The 24,714-nt window shown below is 41.0% G+C and overlaps 1 protein-coding gene across 1 annotated transcript in view; it reads right to left on the bottom strand.

The window, feature by feature from the left end:
* The window catches only part of LOC126194947 (UDP-galactose transporter senju), an 86,435-nt gene that overhangs the window by 29,216 nt on the left and 32,505 nt on the right, over window positions 1-24,714 (bottom strand). Inside the window, exon 4 of the mRNA XM_049933335.1 lies at window positions 17,767-17,906. Coding sequence (XP_049789292.1) covers window positions 17,767-17,906 — 140 coding nt within the window. The remainder of the gene's footprint in view (window positions 1-17,766; window positions 17,907-24,714) is intronic.

The following is a 24,714-nucleotide window of genomic DNA, read 5'->3' as shown; positions in this document are numbered from 1 at the left end:
CAAACATCTATGATGTATATATGCAGACTGAAGCAAAGAATCAAAATTTGTACCAAGGCTATGATTCTAAACTGGATCTCCTGCTCACTACACAGATGCACTAACCACTAAGCCATCCTGGCACATTGACTTTGCACAGCTGCACGCACTACCCTGCATGCCTCCCTCTTCAATCCTAATTCCCATTCATTCCTCAGCCTACTTGGTATTCCCCCTACCAATACAGCTCGAGAGAATCTGCAGTACTGTTTGAGTTTAGGGAGAATACCAAGTGGGCTGAGGCATGCATGAGAATTGAGGAGTGAGGTGGGCTAGGGTACTCCGTGCAGTAGTGCAAAGCCACTGTGGCAGGGTGGCGCAGTGGTTAGCGCATCTGTCTAGTGAGCAGGAGACTAGGGTTCGAATACCAGCCATGATACAAATTTATATTCTTTCCTTCAATCTGCAGAAATACTGGCTACTAACAATGAAGTTAATCTGTCTATTCTGTAGCAGTCTCTGAATAATTTCTATTGGGACTCAATGAGTTCCTTCAAGAACACTTTCTGCTTGAGTCGAGGACTAATTCATTATTTGATTTTAACGAAGTTTTTTATGTTAATAAAAATTGTGGCCTGAAGAGTGGGTTATAACATTACTGATGAGAAGGCTGCAAATTTGCTTCACCATGCGCTACCATAGATGTCAATTTCTCGATCTCTGGCAGAAACAGGAATAGCACCAGGACTTGAAAACACATAACAACAATAGCAACAGCATCAAAAACTACAACAGGGGCATCAGCACCAGCAACCCATGCTAGCATTTCAGCCATTGAATGACACTGAAGAAGACTGGAAAGTATATAAAAAAATGCCTCATGCTGCATTTTCAGGCAAATGAGGTTAAATGTCAAGATTTCCAACAGGCCTTTTTGGTTTCTACGATTCCTCATTTATATTCCTCAGTTCAAAAGTTAGCCCCATTGTCCAGTCCATAGATGTTGCTACTGCCTGACAAATTTCTTTTATTGTCTAAGCAGTTTTCAAACAAGATGCACATGATAGGAGTAAGGCTATAATTCTTGCAACACTGCAAGTCACACACTGTAAGCTATGCAGCATGGATTATACAATGCCAGGGGTTGGGTGGAAAATGTAAATTCAAGTGTGAATGCAGTAAATCATACGCTGAAATTTTAATTCATGATGTATTGATTCACTTAGCCATGGATAAGGAGGATTGCACACAAGCTTTAAGTCAGCTAGACCCCTTCATAGTTGAAGTGCTGTGAACAGAGTAGGCATTTGAATTACAGCAAGTGGCACAATAAACTTTTTCAGCAGACTTCGATATTTCACAAGTGGCCCAGATAATGTTAGAGTTCAGTGGGTTTTTGTAGCAGAGACTAAAGTGGTAAAGAAGATCTGTTCCATGGTAGCCATCCGGCTACGTTCTGCACAAACCTAGGCTACTATCTAGCATTATTTGGGCGATGCACCTTGTTTCTCAGCTGGCCTTGCACGCAAGGTAGAAACATTCATATTATGAGGCAAGTGTTATAAGAGTTTACATAAAGATCCAAAAGCAGAAGTATGGCTTAACACAGTGGGCACAAGGTAGTGAGCCAGGCTGCTGTAAATTAATAACATTTCTGGCAGTGATTGGGCATTGGCATTGCATAAAATTTTGTTACATGCAGCAGTGCAAAACATTCCTGTGACACTTTCTGTGTGACATTGGTGCACTGGTCTCAATAATAAACCAGTCAATGTACTTCAGTATGGGTGCGCCCTCACTCAGTGTAGTACTATCAGAGTTGTGAGCATACAGCCACTATGATGTGCCACTTCTAAGTTTTGTGCAATTAACAGTCACATGTGTGCACGGGAAAGTGCCATTGCTGAGTGTCGGTAGGATTGTACAAGATGATAGACAGAATTTCTATTTGGTGCAATATGTGTAGCAAAGTGTAAGTTAATACAGATGAGTACAAAAAACAACCCCACAATCTTTGAATACAGCATTACTGGTGTGCTGTTGCAAAGTGATACGAAATGTGACAAGCACACAGGGGCAGTAGTAGGGAAGCCTAATGGCCAGCTTCGGTTTATAAGGAGAGTTCTAGGAAAGTATGGTTCATCTATACAGGAGACTGTATATAGGACACAAGTGCAACCCATTCCTGAGTGCTGCTTGAATGTTTGATATCCTTATCAGGTTGGATTAAAGGAAGATATCAAAGCAAACTAGATATCTGTTACCGGTAGGGTCTGATCACACGAGAGTACTATGGAGATGTTTCATGAAGTCAAATGGGAATCCCTGGACTGACCTTCATGTTCTTTTCATGAAAAACTATTGAGAAAATGTAGATACCCAGTATTTGCAGCTGACTGAAGAATAATTTTACTAGCGCCAATGTATGTTTTGCATATGGACCATGAAGACAACATAAAAGAAATTAGGACTTGTATGGAGACATATAGACAGCTGTTTTCCTCTCACTCCATTTGCTTGTGGAACAGGTCACTGAATGACTAGTAGTTCTGCAAGGTATCTTTCATCATTCACCACAAGGTGGCCTGTAGAATATGTATGTAGATTTAGATCTGAATATAATTTTTGTTTTGTCAGATCCATCAGTTGACAATATATTTGACCTGGATGCATGTTCCCCTACTGTATTTTCATTACATCATGCAGTATGTTCCCTCAGTACCTTATGATGCCACTGATATGCTTCATAGTGCCACTGAACCTGGTTTGGGGAAAGCAGTTGACTTTCAGACACACATTGTCTTAAAGCCAATGGCAAGCCCAAGAGTTTTCACAGCTTGCCTGATGTCATAGGCCATCAACTGGACTGGATAAATTAGAACAACAAGTTTTGTCCCCCATTTTCTATAGTCAGTTGGCGTCACTGTTAGTGGTCATCAGGAAACCTAGGAGCTCTCTTCAATTGTGAGGAGACTTTAAGGAAACTCAGGGGGACTTTGCTCCTAACCCCTTGCCCCATTCAGATGAAATCTTTTCTAAACTTTCATGAGGTAAACTATTCTCCAAAATTGATCTCACAGACATTCATTTTCAGTTGCCTCTTGACTAAGATTTACAGAAGACATTAGATATACAGAATATATTAGTCTTGACAGCCCCCACCCCCACCCCCCCCACCCCGCCACACACACCCTCCCCGAACCATGGACCTTACTGTTGGTGAGGAGGCTTGTGTGTCTGAGCGATTCAGATAGCCATACCGTAGGTGCAACCACAACAGACAGGTATCTGTTGAGAGGCCAGACAAACGTGTGGTTTCTGATGAGAGCAGCAGCTTTTTCAGTAGTTGCAGGGCAACAGTCTGGATGATTGACAGATCTGGCTTTGTAACATTAACCAAAACAGCCTTGCTGTGCTGGCATTGTGAATGGCTGAAAGCAAGGGGAAACTGCAGCTGTGATTTTTCCTGACGGCATGCAGCTCTACTGTATGGTCAAGTGATGATGGCGGTCTCTTGCATAAAATATTTTGGAGGTAAATAGTTCCTCATTTAGATCCCCGGATGGGGACTACTCAGGGGGGTGTCGTTATCAGGAAAAAGAAAACTGGCATTTTACGGATCGGAGCATGGAATGTCAGATCCCTTAACTGGGCAGGTAGGTTAGAAAATTTAAAAAGGGAAATGGATAGGTTAAACTTAGATATAATGGGAATTAGTGAAGTTTGGTGGCGAGAGGTACAAGACTTCTGGTCAGGTGAATACAGGGTTATAAATACAAAATCAAATAGGGGTAATGCAGGAGTGCACAGTAATACAAGTTTATAAGCCAACTAGCTCCACAGATGAAGAGACTGAAGAAATGTACAATGTGATAAAAGAAATTATTCAGATACAGTAGTTAAGCCAGGCAAAAATTTAATAGTCATGGGGGCTGGAATTTGATAGTAGGAAAAGGAAGAGAAGGAAAAGTAATGGGTGAATATGGACTGGGGGTAAGGAATGAAAGAGGAAGCCGCCTGATGGAATGCTGCACAGGGCATAACTTAATCATAGCTAACACCTAGCTTAAGAATCCTGAAAGAAGGTTGTATTCGTGGAAGAGGCCTGGTGACACTGGAAAATTTCAGATAGATTATATAATGGTTAAACAGAGATTTAGGAACCAGGTTTTAAATTGTAAGACTTTTCCAAGGGCAGATGTGGACTCTGACCACAATCTATTGGTTATGAGCTCTAGATTAAAACTGAAGAAACTGCAAGAAGGTGGGAATTTAAGCAGATGGGACCTAGATAAACTGAAAGAACCAGAGGTTGTAGTGTTTCAGAGAGAACATTAGGGTACGATTGACAAGAATGAGGGAAAGAAATACAATATAAGAAGAATGGGTAGCTTTGAGAGATGAAATAGTGAAGGCAGCAGAGGATCAAGTAGGTAAAAAGATGAGGGCCAGTATAAATCCTTGGGTAACAGAAGAAATATTGAATTTAACTGATGAAAGGAGAAAATACATAAATGCAGTAAATGATACAGGCAAAAAGGAGTACAAACGTCTCAAAAATGAGATCAACAGGAAGTGCAAAATGGCTAAGCAGGTATGGCTACAGGACAAATGTAAGAATGTAGAGGCATATATCACTAGAGGCAAGATAGATACTGCCTACAGGAAAATAAAAGAGACCTTTGGAGAAAAGAGAACCATGAATATCAAGAGCTCAGATGGAAAACCAGTTATAAGCAAAGAAGGGAAAGCAGAAAGGTGGAAGGAGTATATAGAGGGTTTATACAAGGGCGATGTACTTGAGGGCAATATTATGGAAATGGAAGAGGGCGTAGTTGACGATGAAATGGGAGATATGATACTGCATGAAGAATTTGACAGAACACTGGAAGACTTAAGTCAAAATAAGGCCCTAGGAGTAGACAACATTCCATTAGAACTACTCATAGCCTTGGGAGAGCCAGCCATGACAAAACTCTACCATCTGGTGAGCAAGATGTAGACTCAGAGAAAGCTTTTGACAACATTGACTGGAACACTTTCTTTCAAATTGTGAAGGTGGCAGGGATAAAATGCAGGGAGAAAAAGGCTATTAACAATTTGTACAGAAACCAGATGGCAGTTGTAAGAGTTGAGGGGCATGAAAGGGAAGCAGTGGTTGGGAAGGGAGTGAGATGGGGCTGTATTTTATCCCCGATGTTATTCAATTTGTATATTGAGCAAGCAGTAAAGGAAACAAAAGAAAAATTTGGAGTAGGAATTATAATCTGTGGAGAAGAAATAAAAACTTTGAGGTTTGTCGATGAGACTGTAATTCTGTCAGAGAGAGAAAAGGACCAGGAAGAGCAGTTGAACAGAATGGACAGTGTCTTGAAAGGAGGATATAAAATGAACATCAATAAAAGCAAAATGAGGATAGTGGAATGTAGTCGAATTAAATCGGGTGATGCTGAGGAATTAGATTAGGAAATGAGACACTTAAAGTAGTAAAGGAGTTTTGCTATTTGGGGAGCAAAATAACTGATGATGGTTGAAGTAGAGAAGATATAAAATGTAGACTGGCAATGGCAAGGAAAGCGTTTCTGAAGAAGAGAAATTTGTTAACATCGAGTATAGATTTAAGTGTCAGGAAGTCGTTTCTGAAAGTATTTGTATGGAGTGTTGCCATGTATGGAAGTGGAACATGAACAAAAAATAGTTTAGGCAAGAAAAGAATAGAAGCTTTTGAAATGTGCTGCTACAGAAGAATACTGAAGATTAGATGGGTAGATCATGTAACTAATGAGGAAGTACTGAATAGAATTGGGGGGAAGAGGAATTTGTGGCACAACTAGACTAGAAGAAGGGATTGGTTGGTAGGACATATTCTGAGGCATCAAGGGATCACCAATTAAATATTGGAGGGCAGCATGGAGGATAAAAATCGTAGAGGGAGACCAAGAGATGAATACAGTAAGCAGATTCAGAAGTATGTAGGCTGCAGTAGTTACTTGGAGATGAAAAAGTTTGTGCAGGATAGAGTAGCATGGAGAGTTGCATCAAACCAGTCTCTGGACTGCAGATAACAACAACAACAACAACAATTAGTCTTGAAAACATGATTTGGACCATATCAATATTACAAGTTGCTGTTTGGCATGTCTAATGTCCCCAGAATATTCCAGAGGTTCGCTGAGCAGACTACTGTTGTTGGGATTCTGTACTGTGTAAGGTACCTTCAAGATATTCTGGTCATTGGTCCTACAACAGATAAATATTTGTGCAATCTCCGACTGGTCTTTGTGGCCCTAGCACAAGAAGGTCTAAAGTATAGATTTTCCAAAAGTGCCTTCTTTCTGCTATCAGTTGCTTATTTACATTATATCCTCAGTGAAGAGCATCTTGGACCCACAATAGAATATGCAGAGGCTATTTATAATACGACTGTGCAACCATTAACGACTTTCAGTTATTGCACAGCCTCCATTGCCTGCTGACTAAATTGTCTCCATAAAAAACGAAATCGGCACTCTGAGAATCACCCTGCCATTTGATTTACCAGCCCCACTGGCCATGGGCGCTGGCCATAAATGTATCTCCACATGGTGTCAGGGTGGCTATTGCTCATAAGTTTGAGGATGGAACACAGAGACCAATCAAGTTTATGCCAAAGACACTTACTCCAGCTCAGAAGCCTTTTTTTTGGATCAGAAAGTAGCTGTTCGCCATTATTTCTGAGGTCCTTTTATTTGTATGGTTTTACATTTCCTTTTATCTCATAGATAATCCAATTGTGTTACATTTTGGACCCAAGGTTAAATCACCAAATCACATGGTGCATCATCTGCATTGTTGGGGTCTCAATAAGGAAAATTTTTAATATTCAATTTATAATTGCTCTTCGACTCACTATTCAAATAGGGATTCTCTCTTTTACCTTCTGCAGGTCTGGATCCTCAATTTGCCAGGACACAGTCTGTTTAAAATTAGATAGCGCACTGGAGCATTCATCAATGAGTTCCCTACAAATTCTCAGAATACTGCTATAGCATCTCTCATAGCTGCCATTGATCAAGTGCTAGAGAGTGGCTCCAGCCAGTGTCGTCGATAACTGTTGGACATTTTCCCTATTAGTCTTGCATTTTGCTATTAGTCTAGCACTAGAGAGTTGCTCAAGCTAGTGTAGCCAATAATATTATGTGGAAATGATGGGCACTAATTATAGAACAGCAAACTATCACTGGACTACAAAATCGTTAGTACTTTCGTGTTATGTACTTTCATGGCCACTTGTTGACAAGAGAGCCTGCTGACTCCTGTCTTGGGTTCTGCAAGCGAATAACGTGCAGGGGAACAGCTGCTAGAAATGACACAAGGATGGGTAAAAACCCACTCTGTCGCTGAGTCCTGCAACTTGTCTGACTGGCTTGGCCTCCCTATCTTTCTGGTGCAGATCCACCCAACTTTTGCTGATTTTTTTCATTGGTGGCACCAACTTCAGGTTCAGCAGTGTATGGTGCTTCTTACAAAAGATGACAAATGGTGCTGGTTGGTGGTATCGTCCTCTATACATCATCAGGTGCTTCAGCTCACGCATCGGCCCCACTGGGGGATTTCTGGGATGAAACAACTAGCATGCTGCTATGTCTACTGACAAGAATGGATGATTACATTGCACAGGTGGTGCAACAGCTAGCCATTTGCCAGGCACACCAACGTACCTGACCAGTCGCTCTCATCCTGGCCAGCATTGACACAATAGCGGGACCAAGTTAACGCTGACTTTGCAGGCTTCAGGCTTGTTCTTGGTGTCCATGTGGTTAACCACTGTGGACTCCTTCTCCCACTTCCCGTATGCTGCCTGCCTCCACTAATCAACTATGGCGGCCACTATGGAGCCACGTAATGGATCTTTGCAATAGAGGTTGCACCAAGGACATGTGACTTACAATGATCTCAAATTCATAGCAACCGATTTCAAAAGCTTTTATACCTGCAGTCGTATTTATTGTCTTCCCATGCCCCTTTTTCATTTAGCCCAAATGACCTGAGAGAACAGCTTGTTCGCAGCGTTAAAATGCAAATTCTGAAAAGTCTAGGATCTGCTAAGCTGGCTTCAGCACTAAACATCTTTCTACATCTACATCTACATTTATACTCCGCAAGCCACCCAACGGTGTGTGACGGAGGGCACTTTACATGCCACTGTCATTACCTCCCTTTCCTGTTCCAGTTGTGTATGGTTCACGGGAAGAACGACTGGTGGAAAGCCTCCGTGCGTGCTCGAATCTCTCTAATTTTACATTCGTGATCTCCTCAGGAGGTATAAGTAGGGGGAAGCAATATATTCGATACCTCATCCAGAAACGCACCCTCTCAAAACCTGGACAGCAAGCTACACCGCGATGCAGAACACCTCTCTTGCAGAGTCTGCCACTTGAGTTTGCTAAACATCTCCGTAACGCTATCACACTTACCAAATAAACTTGTGATGAAACGCGCCGCTCCTCTTTGGATCTTCTCTATCTCCTCTGTCAACCCGACCTGGTACGGATCCCATACTGATGAGCAATGCTCAAGTACAGGTCGAACGAATGTTTTGTAACCCACCTCCTTTGTTGATGGACTACATTTTCTAAGAATTCTCCCAATGAATCTCAACCTGGCACCTGCCTTACCAACAATTAATTTTATATGATCATTCCACTTCAAATCATTATGTACACATACTCCCAGGTATTTTACAGAAGTAATTGCTACCAGTGTTTGTTCCGCTATCATATAATCATACAAAAAAGGATCCTTCTTTCTATGTATTCACAATACATTACATTTGTCTATGTTAAGGGTCAGTTGCCACTCCCTGCAACAAGTGACTATCCACTGCAGATCTTCCTACATTTTGCTGCAATTTTCTAATGCTGCAACTTCTCTGTATACTACAGCATCATCCGCGAAAAGCCACATGGAACTTCCGACACTATTTACTAGGTTATTTATATATATCGTGAAAAGCAGTGGTCCCGTAACACTCCCCTGTGGCACGCCAAAGGTTACTTTAGCATCTATAGACGTCTCTCCATTGAGAACAACATGCTGTGTTCTGTTTGCTAAAAACACTTCAATCCAGCCACACAGCTGGTCTGATATTCCGTAGGCTCTTACTTTGTTTATCAGGCGACAGTGCAGAACTGTATTGAACGCCTTCCGGCAGTCAAGGAAAATGGCATATACCTGGGAGCCTGTATCTAATATTTTCAGGGTCTCATGAACAAATAAAGCGAGTTGGGTCTCACACGATCGCTGTTTCTGGAATCCATGTTGATTCCTACAGAGTAGATTCTGGGTTTCCAGAAATGACATGATACGCGAGCAAAAAACATGTTCTAAAATTCTACAAAAGATCGATGTCAGAGATATAGGCCTATAGTTTTGTGCATCTGCTCGACAACCTTTCTTGAAAACTGGAACTACCTGTGCTCTTTTCCAATCATTTGGAGCCTTCTGTTCCTCTAGAGACCTGCGGTACATGGCTGTTAGAAGGGGGGGGGCAAATTCTTTTGCGTACTGTGTGTAGAATCGAATTGGTATCAAGTTCTAGTTGTGTTTCTTCAAGTTTTTCTTGGCGGATAGTATTATTTCATGCTGAAAGATGGTGGAATATTCTATCTTGTATGCATGCCTGAAGGATGATGGAATAATCTTCCTAGCTTCTTACCCATTCACATCCATCAAAAGCTCCTTCATGGGCACCCTCACAGGATGCTTCTGAAACTCCTGTCCGAAACTCCTGCATGAAACAGATGCAGCGACTCATTCTGTATGCATGCCCTGGAGTGGACATACACATTTGGGGAGAGCCTGCGGAGGATCAGAGATCCTTGGAGAAACAGTGCCTGCTTGCGGCACCCTGGGCAGTGGCCTCTTTTGACAGGGAGTCCACTGTTGCAGCTTCCTCAGAGTCTCCTCCACTCTCATATCACAGAAGATAGCTGTCTGGTTCTCCCTTAGCAGGAGATGCAAACATGCATGTAGACATCAATCCTGCTTCACTGATAAGTGAATCACCAGGCTAGTTTCATCCTGGTGGGAGGCCTTCACTCCCAGATGTCTCTGGACCTATGCAAAAAGCTCCAGATCAAGCACCAGTGTTTCCATTATCACTGAATGTCTCCTACAAGCCTTCTGTCATGCCACAGTCAACCACTTCCACCATGCTCTACATCCCACTGTCCAAGCAGGTACTGGCCCTACATGTCAATTCAAGGAGGGAGAGAAATTTTAGCCGCGCTGGATGTGCAAATGAATGACTGATAAGTGTAACATCTTATGTGTCTGGTGAGAGCATCCAGCAAGTGCACCAATGGTGGGAATGTAGCCACTACTGCAGGACACAAAATGCTTGCCACCTCTGTCTCATTTTACTGCTATTCAACTGCTGCTACAATTGTACTCTTAAATAGCACTAGATTACTGTGTGTTTAGTGCAATGGATTCTTAACTTACAGTTTCCACCACCTCATGCCTAGACGGAACCTTACTTATGAAATACTTGCTTATTGGCTATTTGCACTACAACCTAAACCTTCTACTCTGGGGCAATCTCTGTACAGTTTCTATTGTGACTCTGGTGAACATTTCTTTAAGAACAGTTTCTGCTTAAGTCAAGGAATAATTTGTTGTTTGCTGATTACTGAAGTTGTTTTGTTAATAAACATGGCCCAAAGGAATGGTTACAACAATTTCATCCAATGCTCTGGATGTACAAATTTTCTACCTCTTTGGCAACACACACTCTTCAGTTATTAGAATACTGAATCACGTACAGCACTTACAAACATTAAAATATGCCACTGCAAGAATCATCTGTAATAAATTTTTTGCAAAGTTTGCTTCTTCATGGTAGGAGAAAGCGTATTCTTAACTTCATTTTTTGTAAATAGACTAAGTCAAATGAGACTGATGTATTAGTATCCCTATACTATCAACTCAATACACAGCAATCTCTCCCCCCCCCCCCCCCCCCCACTCCGGGACATCATTTCTCCATTATAACAATAAACAAATTCTTCCATACATCACAATGACAAGGATCACGTTTCAATTCAAATTCCTCTTCTTTGTTGTTCCCACCATACCCAACACTCTTATCTTCTCCCATGCTATCAGTTTTGTTTCTATCACTCACACTGCTACTGATCATTGACATTCTCTGCCTCTTCTAGACTTTATTCTTAAAAATGATTGTAGCTTATTACTGAGTACTTCTCCTTTCCAGATTTGTTTGCTTTCTGTGATTCAAGCTGGAGTTTATTTTCCTGAAAACCATCCCCATTCTTCTTCTTCTTCTTCTTCTTCTTCTTCTTCTTCTTCTTGTTTTGAATGGGCCTACTTTGGACCATGTTTGTTCAACTGTTGGGCTTTGATCATTGCCCAGTACTGTCGCATCTACTGCCGATGCAACTCCTTCCTTTCTTCTGTCCAGGGGGCACCTTTCCTTCAGGGCTTTTCCTGAAATCCTCGGACTTCCTTCAGGGTATGCATCACAGACTGACTGTTCTGGATATCAATTGTTCCCAGTTCTATAATGTCTTTTTCAGTTTCTGTCAGCCAAGTGGTGTGAACCTTCTTGTTTTGCCAGAAGGTGAACAGACAGTTGGTCAATCTGTTTGGAGGCAATCTTGCAACATGGCTATAGAAAGCTACAATTCTTTTTCTTGCCCAGTCAGAGAGCCTCTCGGTATGTTCGTAGAGCTCCGAGTTATGTCGCCTTCTGAATTTCCCATCTTCTTCTACCAGGCCTAGGATCTTCCTGAGGCTTCTCCTCTCTCTGACTTCCAAGTTCTCCATCAGACCTCTCCGGTTCATGGAAAGACATTCCACGGCATGCAAGGCTTTTGGTCATATGACTGATGTGTAGTCTTAAGTTTCAGATTGGGTGACAGGCATTTTTTTGTTGAAGGTCTTCATAGTCAGTCAATAGGCTAGTTCCAACTTGACTCTCATGGATAATGATGTTTTACCCGATAAGATGAGTTCAAATCCATTTACCGAGATACTTAAACTTTTCAGTCCTTCTGATGTTACCCTGGTCTAGTAACATCTCTCTGTTAGCTTCTTTGATGTCAGGGAAGAACTGTGTTTTCTCCAGTGAAACTTTGAGACCCACTTTGGCTGTTTCCTGAGGCAGTTTACTTTCATTGTTGCCATTTCAAGACAATCAGCAATCAGTTGTTCGTTCTTACGGCCCAGGTAGACAACACTCTGAACAACCACACTGGTCAGTTCCTTGCACCATTCTCTCTCAACCTTTTCAAGGACACAATTGAAGAGAATTGGAGACAGTCCATCCCCTTTTCTCACTCCAGTTTTTATCTCGAAGCTTTCCAAGATCTCACCTCTAAATTTGACCTTCGAATGGGTGTTGGTAAAGGTTTCTAGAATGAGTCTGTGGATTTTGTTGTCTAGTCCTGGTTACTGGAGTATTTTGTTAAGCATTTCTCTATCAACAGAGTTGTAGGCCTTCCTGAAATCGACAAAGGTGACAACCACCTTGTGGTTTCTCATCTTGGAGTATGCCAGTACCGTTTTAAGGTTGAGGATCTGTTCAGCACAGGATCAGGTCTTCCTGAAGCCTCCCTGATAATCTCCCAGTTGACTATCCAGTTTATCTTCTACCTTTGTTACTAATGCCTTGGAGAGAATCTTATATGTTATTGGGATGAGAGAAATTCCATGGCAGTTGTTCAGATAAGTTAAATCTCCCTTTTTGGGAAGTGGATGGATCACAGCCATGTTGCAATCAGGCGGTAATTTCTCTGTTTCCCAGATGTCCAGGATCATCTAAGTGAGCTTGACCACAGCATTGCTTCCAGCACATTTCCAGAGTTCAGCAACGATAGAGTCCTCTCCAGGTGCCTTATTATTCTTTAGAAGTCGAATGCTTTGTCTGACTTCTTCCAATAAAGGAGGTAGTGAGTGTGTGGTTTGTTTGTAGTTGAAGTCTTCACTAGATGGATCACAATTTAGTAGGTTTTTAAAGTACTGAGCTAATAAGTGGCAGTTGTCCTTATTATCTTAGCTGTAAGCCTTCTTTGTTCCAAAAAAGTTCTCTCAATTTTTCTTGGTTCTCTTACAATTCCACTTCCCCCAGAGTGTCTGACTTTGGGCTGCTGCATTGTCACAGTCTTCATTCCACCACAGATGCTTCCTCTTCTTCATGAGGGGGCGAGTTCATTGGCCGTCTCCACAGGAGTCTCCTTCAGTTGGTCCCAGCTGTTGAAATCTGTACTGTTCAGTCTCTGGCTTACTTCTTGTCTGTTCTTAAGTTGCTCTACATCAAATCTTACCATCCTGGAGGTTCTGTGTAGACTAGTGTTTCTAAGCTGGAGTCTCAATTTGACCTTCGTGAGGTAGTGGTCAGAGTCCAGATTGGCACTTCTTAATACCTTCATGTTTTGTATTTCCTTTTGAGATTTTCTTGAAATGGCCACATGATCCATGTGGAATTCACCCAGGTTGGTGTTAGGTGAAATCCAAGTCTTCTGCTCAGTGTGTATACATGGACAAGGAAAAAAAATTCCTAAATTTCCCAGTTAAAAACACACTCTTCCTGGGTTAACATACACATTTTCCATGTTAAGTGACAGTATACCTTCCCTTGGAACTGTAAAACTTATCAATCATTTCAATGGTTCAGGTTTTATATACCGGCGTATAGCTTCCCGGCACTTTAGAAAATGAACAACCCCCGCCCCAAAAAAAAGCATTTTGGAAAGATCTTTGATGTGCAGCAACGTGTACACTGTATATCTTTGTATTACGAAATTACACAGTCAAATCCCAACACACTCTGCATTTTAGTTTCCAGAGCACTGAAATCTAGATTGCGATGCGTTTTGTATGTCAATTGCAGCTCATGTCACGTGATCTCGACAGCCAACGACAGCAGATATTCAGAGCATAGCACACATGGTGTAGTCAGCCAATAGCAACACCACTGTTAAGTAGCACGAACACACAAAGAGGAAAAGTTAATGGTTTAGATTAATATACATAGTGTAGCTACAAGAAAAGCTAAGCTTTTACATATAATTTTTTTTTTCTTTTCTTGCGTGTGTTACACTTTAAGATACATCACACAAATGTTCCAGTAAAATTTTAAATAACGACAGAAATGTTTGGTCTTCTGGGCACAAAGTTCTTGTAAGTAGCTGGTCCTTGAAGTTTTAAGTTTTAAATGACAGTCAAACACTCTGTGATTCAAGAAATTGATTGCACATTCATACACGTAATACAATTCATCTCGTGTAAAAGGAAAATCACTTTGAAAGTAATGCTTTTTCAAACCACCATTAACAATATTTTCCAGCAACCTGTTAGAAATAGGTTCATTTCAGCAGTTGGCAGAGAGTGCCGGATATTGCATGTGTGCAGCTACAATAATGCAGGAAGCCCATATGTTTGTATGTACATAGCATTAAGCGATCTTACATTATGTCACAAAAGAAACAGGACATCAAAGGATACTCCAAGAGCATCAGAATTTCTCAAACTATACTAAAATGTATAATTTGGCTTAAATTGCAAATTTGTATGTCCCGATTCATAGAGCTTACTTTTAAGAAAGTCATCATGTACCTAAAATTTCCTTCTACTATCCCAAATCTTAATTTCTAGCTCACTTTTCCTCATATAAAAATTATAAAAGATATAAATTTTATTATAACATTTCTATAAAATTAAGAGAAAATGAAAAAAGGTAGATGGAGGTAAATCATTACAGTAAATTCGCGTAGTTACAATAATTGACATTTATCTAAAATTTTAATATGAAATACATAGAAAATTAAGAGAAAAATGAGTATGTTCATTTTCTTACATTTCCTTTTTCAGAAAAAAAATCAAGTTTGAAGAAAAAAGGTAAACAGAGGTAAATAAAACAGCAAAATAAAATTATTCACATTTAAGTAAATGTTTTTCTTTAATAAGATTTCAAAAAAGTGCAAAAGAACCCCACATTGCCCACCACTCAACTTCCATTTGTTTTGGACTTTAACCCTATGTACATGGCACTAGGCAGAGACTAACTTCTGAATTACCAGAAGCACTCCATTTATTTGGGCCACTATTAAGTACACGAGTGAGTGTGTTGGTTGTTTTAGCCAAATGAAAGTCCCAACCTGATACTAAGCTTTTCAGTGCGGTTTTCAGGCTGCAAATGTTCTTGGTGTAGTAGTACTGTATTATATCATGTTTGGTTCTTTATTATGGTGTAATGCCATGTGTGTGTCAGAAGATGAAACGTAAACATGGGTCACGTGGGGAAGATTGGTTGGACAAGAAAAATTTTTCCGGGCAGCATCTGGCAGCTTGTTGCTACTGCAGATACGGCTAACAGCCCCACGTCAAGCAGCAGCAAGCAAGAAAAGGAACTGCTCATACACAACTCAACTGCTCATGCGCATGAGCCCACAGGCAACCACTCAAAAGAACCTAATGTAAAGAGTTGTGATGTCACGCTCATTGGAAGCAGTTTGTTGTTATGAAGTATTGCATAGTCTTCATACCGAATACTTTGACACATTCTGTTGTTCACAGATGCTTGTGTATGCACTGTTTTTTGTTGTTGTAAATGGCACTTTTCCTTTGCAACTTACGTTTTACCTCTCACGTTCATGATTTATTGCTGCAGTATTATTCTGCAGTAATGGGATACAGTAGAATTCTTTTTTAGAATATCTGTTCTTACCAGTCAAAATTACAAAAATTTAACTGAAAACTAAGACCATGAAAAATTCCTGGAATTGTAAATTGTTCCCAGGTTTTCCCCAGTTTTCTCCCAGATGAAAAAATTCCCGAGTTTATCCCGGTTGTCCTGGGGCATATACACCCTGTCTGCTTCCTTGGCAGATGTTCGAAGGCTGAAGACTTCGTGACCAACCCAAAAGTCCTACACAGATCCACCAATCGTTCCCCATTGCAGTTGGTTCTATATGTGCCGGATAGCTGCCCACGATATTTCTGCTCTTTTTCTCTCTTCCCAGTTGGGCACTGAAGTCACAAAGCAGTTTGACAGTGTGTGTCTCTGGAACTTTAGAGAGAACATCTAAGTCTTCCCAGAATTTTTCAGTTCTGTATGGATCATGTCTGTTGTCCTAGTTGGTTGGGGCATGTATGTTGACTACATTGTAGCCCTTGTTAGCACATTTGAGGGAGAGGATGCTACAGTACAAAGGTGTTCAAAAGATTATCATCTTGTTCTTTATCTTTATCTGCAAGATTTCCAGCATGTCATTAGTTCTCATTACCCACCCACATGTTGTCTATAACTAAGCGATTTTGTTTCAAACAATTCTCCTTTCTCATGTGTCCAGTCTATTCAGTTTTCATTTGTTCACCGAGTGTTCACATTCACATCTCTTACAAACTGAAAAGTTAGCATCAATTCAATCAACAATGCCAGACTTCTTAACCAGGCCTTACAAACCAACCACCACTGATTGCTGTTCTGCTAATCATAATAAGTACCACAATAATTAGTACTGAATGAGGAGTCAGTCACAATAAACACGTTTCAATGCAGACCGAGTGAGGTGGTGTGCAGTGCTTAGCACACTGGACTCGCATTTGGCAGGATGATGGTTCAAAACCCACGTCTGGTCATCCAGATTTACATTTTCCGTAATTTTCCTACATCACTCCAGGCAATTGCCATGGCATAGTTACTTTGAAAGAGCACAGATGATTTCCTTCCAATCTTCAACACAATCCGAGCTTGTGCTTTGTCTCTAACAATGTCGATGGCATAATAATTAACTCAGTCTTCCTTCCTTCCTTTTTTCGAAGTGCAGGTAATACTTACCACTTCTAAAATACATTTTGATGGTATAATAAGGTATATGCACAGTGTTTCCTTCATGACAGCAACTCCTTTTTGACATAGACAGACTTACTAGTATGGAAGTAATATTGAACCATCATTAGTTTGTGGACATAATAGGTCACTAAGAGTGAGAGCATGTAATAAATTATGGCACATATTCCTCATTAATCATTTCAGATGGCATAGATTGTATTTACATTATGAACTTGACACTTTTATCTAGTTCATAATTACACTTTCAAGATAAAAACATTTACATTTACTATCTTAAATTAGTGAACATATCTCTAAAATCATTATAGCTTTAATAGATAGGGTCATATACCAATATGTGATGCTTTTTATGATACGCTAGGCATTTCCAAATAAACTCTTATTCATATAATATCTGTAGGTTTGGATTGTACTTTATCTCACATAATGGTTTGTGGGATATAAATGACAGAAACATGAACTTCTGAACAAAGTAAGCAAATTTCATAATTTAGAAAATTAGTCTTTTCACTGTGAGCCAAAAATTAACATGTAGCAACACAGAGAATTTTATCAACTCAATACAGTTCTGTATGAGCTAATCTGATGAATTTTATTCCAAATATGAGCTAAATAAAATCACTTATGTGATGTGCTATTCTGAATAGCAATTTACTCTTTATCCTCAAAGCCTCAGGATCCGATTAGCAACAATATATAAATGTTTCATATGATAATAGCGACAACTGAAGATGCACTTTTTTTATTATTCAAGTACTAATTTCTTCCTAAATTGAGCCCACTTAATATTGGTCTTTTTTGTTCATTTAGTAGTTGGGTTGCTTAACGTTTCACTTGTCAGCAACCTCATATCCTGTCTTCTACAACATGTATGGAATAAACATTCTTCTCAACTAGTAATCAGAAAAGATAAATTAAAATATACTAACCTGAAAGGCAATACCTGTCACTACAACTCTGAACTGTAGCAGGAGGTAATATGTTGTAGGGTCAAAGGCTGACAGGTTAATGAAGGCCAAATTGTTATACAAGCAGTATAAAAAGGCCGGTACAAAATATAACAGCATTACTGTAAAAATAAAAGATACAAATGTTAATTCTTAAAAAAAAATTGACTGCAGTTGTTACAATGAAGACAAGAGTTCTTCCAAAAAAATCATGGCAGTGCATAAATAGCAGAGAAATTTGGTAACTAGTTTTGTTGCCTGTCCTCTCCTCAACCCCTTGTAAAAGTGTGCTTCAAACTTGAATTGTTTATTTTCTTTCTTTAAGGATGCAATAAAGTGGTGACCTGCATATGAACAGGTAAGATAGTGAAACTAGTCACACACACACACACACACACACACACACACACACACACACACACACACACACAAACAAACAAGTCTGCAAGTCTCTCTCTCTCTCTCTCTCTCTCTCTCTTTCTTTTTCTTACATTCAGTCCCACATTGAGTGCTCTGTCAATCCCATCATGACAGAGAGCCTCACCTCCAAGCTCTCAGAGAAAGGAAAAAAAAATATAGTGTAGTTAGGTGTTTCCTTTCAAGAAAATGATTTTAAAGCAGGTATTACATTGGTTTTTAACAGGGTGGAAATGGAACTCCTGTGGCTACTTACAAGTCAATATTCATCTTCTAAAATATTACAAATACTCCATACCCCAAGGTCTAACAGCCCCCCCACCCTCCTACAAATTATCATGCGGGTGCCACTGGATGTGGAACAAGTCAAGTAACAGGCAGGAACAACCACTGTTAGCTACTTCTGTACAGTATAACAATAACCAATTATGACTATAGAAGTAATTCATTCAAGCTGATAACTGTCATAATTATTTCTGCATTACTTTATACATGTTATAAGAAAAACAATTACACTTAAAAGTAGGTGCTGCTCCTACAGGGTTAGCCTAAATGATTTATCAGGTTTCAAACCATTGTTTACTTACAAGTACATAACGTACGACAACAGCTGATACATGAAAAGATAGATGCACCCACCAAGTTTCTGGTGCATTCTACAAATACTCAATGTGTGTGCCATTGGTCACCTGGCACACATCCAAACAGTAATCCAGTTCATTTCACTAGCACATTTCCACCAACATCCGTAACAGCACCTCTATTGCATTCCTACAGTTTTTGCAGTGTTGTTGGCTTTGGGCGCACATACACATTGCCTTTAACATATTTTCACAGGAAGAAACTGCATGGCATTAGGTCTAGTGACCTGATAGACTATGGCAACAGAGGAACATCACCCAGACCAGTGCAACCTATCTATTGATAGGAATAGTCAAAATAAATTAGAAAATCAATTACATACATAAAACTAAGCACAAAATTAGATATGGTGTTAAAGTCTTTAAAACTAAGGGCTAACCTTTTTCTCTTATGAAAATGCAGATTATATTCACGTATGTTAATCGTAATTAGTTAAAACTGAAATGATGAATTTTAAGGAGGCAGATGGCAAAACAAAAGGGGAAGTAAAAATATCCCAGCCTGCTTCATCACATGTTGAGAAAGGTGTGGACAATTGTACTACAGTGAGGTGGAGCACCATCCTATTGAAAGATGAAAGTCAAGGAGTCAGCAAGACCCACAACTGCAACATATCTATGTACATGGAAAATATCACCAACTGCTTGATGATGAAAGAGGAGCCATACATCCTTGTCTTGGATGCGACGCAGAAGACATTCACTTTTTGTGAACCCCTTTCCATACGGACAAACTGCACACTCTCTCACAGTAAGGATTCATATTCCCGATAGATCAAAAAACCACTTCATCGCTGAACATCAATGTCCTCACAAAATTATAATCACGTCCACAACCTGCTGCATTTTGGTACAAAACTCCAACCAGTGGGTGTAATCATCTCGAGTCAGGTGTTTTAACAGTTACAAATTGTAGGATTTAAAATGCAAATGCCACTGCAAAACATTACATGCCGTTTTCTGCAGAATGCCCAGTTCACAGTTTGCACAAATGGCTGATTTTTGTGGCCTCCGCACATGGCTCTGTCTCACATGCTCCAAGTTTTCCTCCGAGACATGTGGTCACCCCATGATTTTCTTTTTACACAGACAAACAGTACCACTAAACTGGCAAAACCAACACAAAAAGCTCTAGCGCCCAGTTGCAGCTTTTCTGCATTTGCATACAAATGCACGCGTATGCCCATAATGGGCTAACATTTCCCATATTCTAACACACAGAAACTTTTCTCCTGCATTGCTGCCATCTCAGAGTGCCGTAACAGGCCTGTTAGATAGCGTGCACGCGAGTCACGCCAAAAGGCGGGCTTTGTAAACTTCGCGAATCAATCTTTTCATGCATCAACTCTCCATGTACATCACACATTTGCCAATAAAAAGTGCTTTGGAATCTTCTGACTCATTTACGCTAACCCTTCACTATTCAGCTGCTGTTACTCTCTAATACTTCAAACAAAGTATTTCAACTTCACAGGGACCATTATTAGCTGTCTATATAACGCCAAAATCAGAATATACTTTATACAAATATTAGAGTTCGGCACAATTTACATTCCTGAGTCTGAGTCCTCTGATAAATTGTAGGAGTGACAAATGTAGTATTCTTTCCCACTATGTTTAAATTTTTGGGGATTTTCAATTTCCTGCCAGATGTCTACTGGCAACTGTCTATGGACTTTTGCACCAGAATATAAAACCTCATTCTGAAACCTAGAGAGGCATGCATAATCTATGAGGAAATTATTTCAACTTCTAAATAATGTAGGGGTGGTGAAGACTACCACTCACTGCATAAGAGTCAATTCATCAACAGCCAGACACAAAGGAGAATGAAAACTTTACTAGCTTTTGGAAGAAATCCTGTGATGATCTAAAGCACATAATCAGACTGTGTCCAGGAAAAAAGTGGACTACACAGTGGCCCAACATGCTGCTTCACAGCCAGTGCCATCTAGATCCTTCCCTCCAGCACCAGCTTCTCTAAACTACAGGCGAGAGAGAATTGCTTAGCATATGGGTTTGTGTTAGACGGAGACTTTCGTAGAGTGTAAGACAGAGGTATAGTGTCAGCTGTACTGCATTTCACAACTTCACGTAAGTCTGCCGTAACAACATGTAACTCTGTCACAAGTACACCTAAGGGGTCAGTACGACAGATAAATCAGCAGTATAAGTGGAACAAATGCGTTCATTACAAACGAGCATGACCTCAGGACGTCGCTCGTGCTTCCTTTAAATACGCCAGCTTTGATAGCAACAAGGCACTCGCAGTTAGACTTGCAGTTAGATGTGTACTGGGACACTGTGTAGTGCTAGCTCGGTGATTGACATGTTAATCTTTATTAAGGAGATGTTGCAGTAAGGGCGGCCCATCCAGCAGCAGACGTGAGGGGACAGTACCAGCTCTGGTCCTCTCTGCTGCCGCTGTCAATCATCAACCCAGGATTAGCAGACATCGAGCAGACTTGCTCGCCACCAATGCTAACCACATCAGTGAGCCGTCGTCGAGATCGTGCGGGGCCTAGGCCCTGTGCATCCGCCATCACAACCAGGTGAGCCGACAACGTGGGGGACTGCAGCCCGTTTCGCCCGTCCACCGCAGACGAGCCACCAGGAGGAGCAGGGAAGAAGACGGGGTGGGTTAGAGTACACTCCACACTACGAGAACGCTTCTCGTTCCGACAGTGCCAGGACCCCAACCCAGAGCCTCCTACGCGCAGCGGCCTGCTGTCCGTCGCCGAGCCGGTCCCTTGTGGTAAGTGCACGAGGCAATTTTTGTTAATAACTATGGATGCACCTTCTTTGTTGGGAGTGCACTTTGTGAGACCTACGGAAACAGCAGATTTATCTGAGTTTAAGGGGAACAGTTGGGAAACATACTTGGTACCAGTCAGATGTACTGTGTGTAACTTAACGGGCCATGGGGAGCCATGCACAAAGTTTGTACCACTAGAATGTTCAATTTGTAGACGGTTTGGTCATGCAGTGCACAATTGTAGAGAGTGTCGCTGGGCAATAACAAGGCGGAAGGATTAATTTTGTTTAGTTGTGCATTGTGAGGCTTGTTTGTCTTCTTGTGTGTAGTTTTCAACTGTGACAAAGGAGTTGAGTAGCTAGTGTAGTTATTGTTCTGAGGAGTAAATTCAGTATAGAGTAAGTTGTTGGTAATTTGCACAAATCATGCCGGAAACTAGATCCGTTAGTACTGAAGTGGGTATAGCTGCTCTGAGGAGCAAGTCTCAAAATTGTTAGAAGAGAATGCGCAGCATAAGTTACGTCATGTAGAATTAATGATGCAAATGAAGACCTTGTGTCCAGCGCAAGAGTCGCAAACAGGTTCAAGTGAGTGCAAGTCAGTAGCAACGTCCAACCTTCAGTAGCTAACCTGATCACGCCTTTCTCAGGTAAAACAACAGAGGATGTCACAGCGTTCATTAACAATGTTTTGGCAACAGCTGCAATGAGCAATTTGCGACTTGCAGGGGAAGCCAAGACGTTCGTGATGTACCATGAGACGCTTAGTAAGATGAGCATGTTTGAAGAATTAGCAGATGAGTTACAACAAAGATATCGTAAGCAGAATAGTGCAAGATTTTTTAGGGACAAGTTAGCTAATTTGACACACAAGGTAAATGAGACAGTGGAGTTTTTTTCAGACAGGATATGGAAAATTAATTCGCAGACCTATGAATTATTGGGTAATCCTGATGCGGATCATGTATTACTACGAGAGGCAGAAAATAGAGCCCTCAATGTATTCCTCAGTGGAATTCCTGCAGAATTTTCTCGTAGGGTTAGGATGGAGAATCCTGGGGATTTAGCACTGCATACTGCAACGCATCTGCAGGAGATAGACATTGCAACAAGGGTTTGCAATGATAAACACATCTTTGCGTCGGAGAGGAATTGTTATAGTTGTGGGAGGAAAGGTCACGTGAAGGCTCAATGCAGACAGCCGCAGTGTTATGCTTGTAAATGCTACGGTCACAAGGCAAATGTGTGTCGTAGTAAGCAGAATGATAACGGGAATAAACAGGAAAAAGTGTTAAACAGCAACAGGAGTGTTTTGTCCGTTGGAAGACAGTCCTGGTAAGCAGAAGTACAGTGAAAACTAGTACAGAGACAGATTGTTGCTTGATAGGTGTTGTAAGGAATAACAGATGTAAGTTTTTGATTGATACAGGGGCACATGTATCTGTTGCTAGTCTAGACCTCGTGGGTAGGAGAAGACCAGGTACGCCTAGGTACAGATTACGTGGAGTAGGGAATAATGAGTTGCAATCATTGGGTACAACACAGCTCGTTTTTAAGATTGGAACTGTAGAGTTTGGAGAGCAAATGGAAGTGTTGCCAACTGTGGGACAAGGTGGTGGTGGTTAGTGTTTAATGTCCTGTCGACAACGATGTCATTAGAGACGGAGCCCAAGCTCGGGTTAGGGAAGGATTGGGAAGGAAATCGGCCGTGCCGTTTCAAAGGAACCATCCCGGCATTTGCCTGAAATGATTTAGGGAAATCACGGAAAACCTAAATCAGGATGGCTGGAGACGGGATTGAACCGTCGTCCTCCCGAATGCGAGTCCAGTGTGCTAACCACTGCGCCACCCCGCTTGGTTGTGGGACAAGGGTATTCTGTGATTCTCGGACTGGACTTCCTCGATAAACACCATGCCAAAATTAGTCTTTCACAGTGTACAGTTGAACTTAGTGGAAACTTGTTTTCAATGGGTACAACAGCTGTAAATGTTTCTATGTCGCGAGGTGCATCCATTGCTAAGATGTCACCAACTGAACCGCATACAAGGGTGTTAAAGATGATTACGCATGTCAAAGTGCCTTCGGGTACAGGGAAGTTAGTTTGGTTGTCAGTAGGTACCAATGTACCACAGCAGAGACTATGTGTGGTGGAGCCACTGCAGAGCAATGAAGCATTGGATGAAATGCATTGTTTTATTAGGAGGAGCGTTGCGCGCGTAACAAATATAAATGGGGAACTGATGATTCCGGTCAGTGTAGATAATTTTGGGGCACATGAAGTGGATCTCCCAAAGGGTTTAGTGGTAGCAAGTTTGGAAATACTCGACGATGAGGATATAGGTGAATCCCAACGTGATTATAATGTCAAGCAAACCGTCAAGGCATCTGTACTACGTGATGAGATTCGTCATTTGGAGAATGGTGATCGGAAAGCTATGGAAGCTTCGTTATTAGAGTATTTAGATTTGTTTAATTCAGAAGGTCCATTACCAGCAACTCCTATTACACAGCACAGTATACCGACTGGCGATACTCCGCCGGTCTATAGAAAGCCATACAGGATAGCGAAACACCTACAACCACTAGTGGAAGAATTTATTAATCAACAGCTAAGGGACGGTATGACAGAGAACAGTGAAAGTCCGTGGTCTGCCAACATAGTGGTAGTTCCTAAGAAGTTATTAGACGGTACTAAAAAGTATAGGTTACGTTGTGACTATTGTTTTTTGAATGCACGAACTGTAACAGATGCGTATCCAATACCAAACATCACGGAAACATTGGACAACCTAGGTCAGTGTAAATATTTTTCGACACTAGATCTAAAGAGTGGGTACCATCAGATAGAAGTAAGTCCCGAGGATAGACCGAAGATGGCCTTTACAACAAGCCTTGGTCACTTTCAGTATCACAGAATGCCATTTGGGTTGAAAAACGTTCCTGCTACTTTCCAGCGTCTGTTAGATGGTGTGCTTCGGGGACTGAAACCGAAGATTGCTACGGTATACCTCGATGATTTTGTTAATTTTTCGTGTAATATAGAAGAGCATGTGGAACGACTGAACAAAGTATTTAATAGGCTAAGAGCGGCAAATCTTATGCTTAATGTCGAGAAAA

Source organism: Schistocerca nitens, chromosome 7 (assembly GCF_023898315.1).
Source record: "Schistocerca nitens isolate TAMUIC-IGC-003100 chromosome 7, iqSchNite1.1, whole genome shotgun sequence".
NCBI lineage: Eukaryota > Metazoa > Arthropoda > Insecta > Orthoptera > Acrididae > Schistocerca > Schistocerca nitens.
Note: the sequence above shows the minus strand (reverse complement) of the source record. Positions and strands in the feature narration are given on the sequence as shown.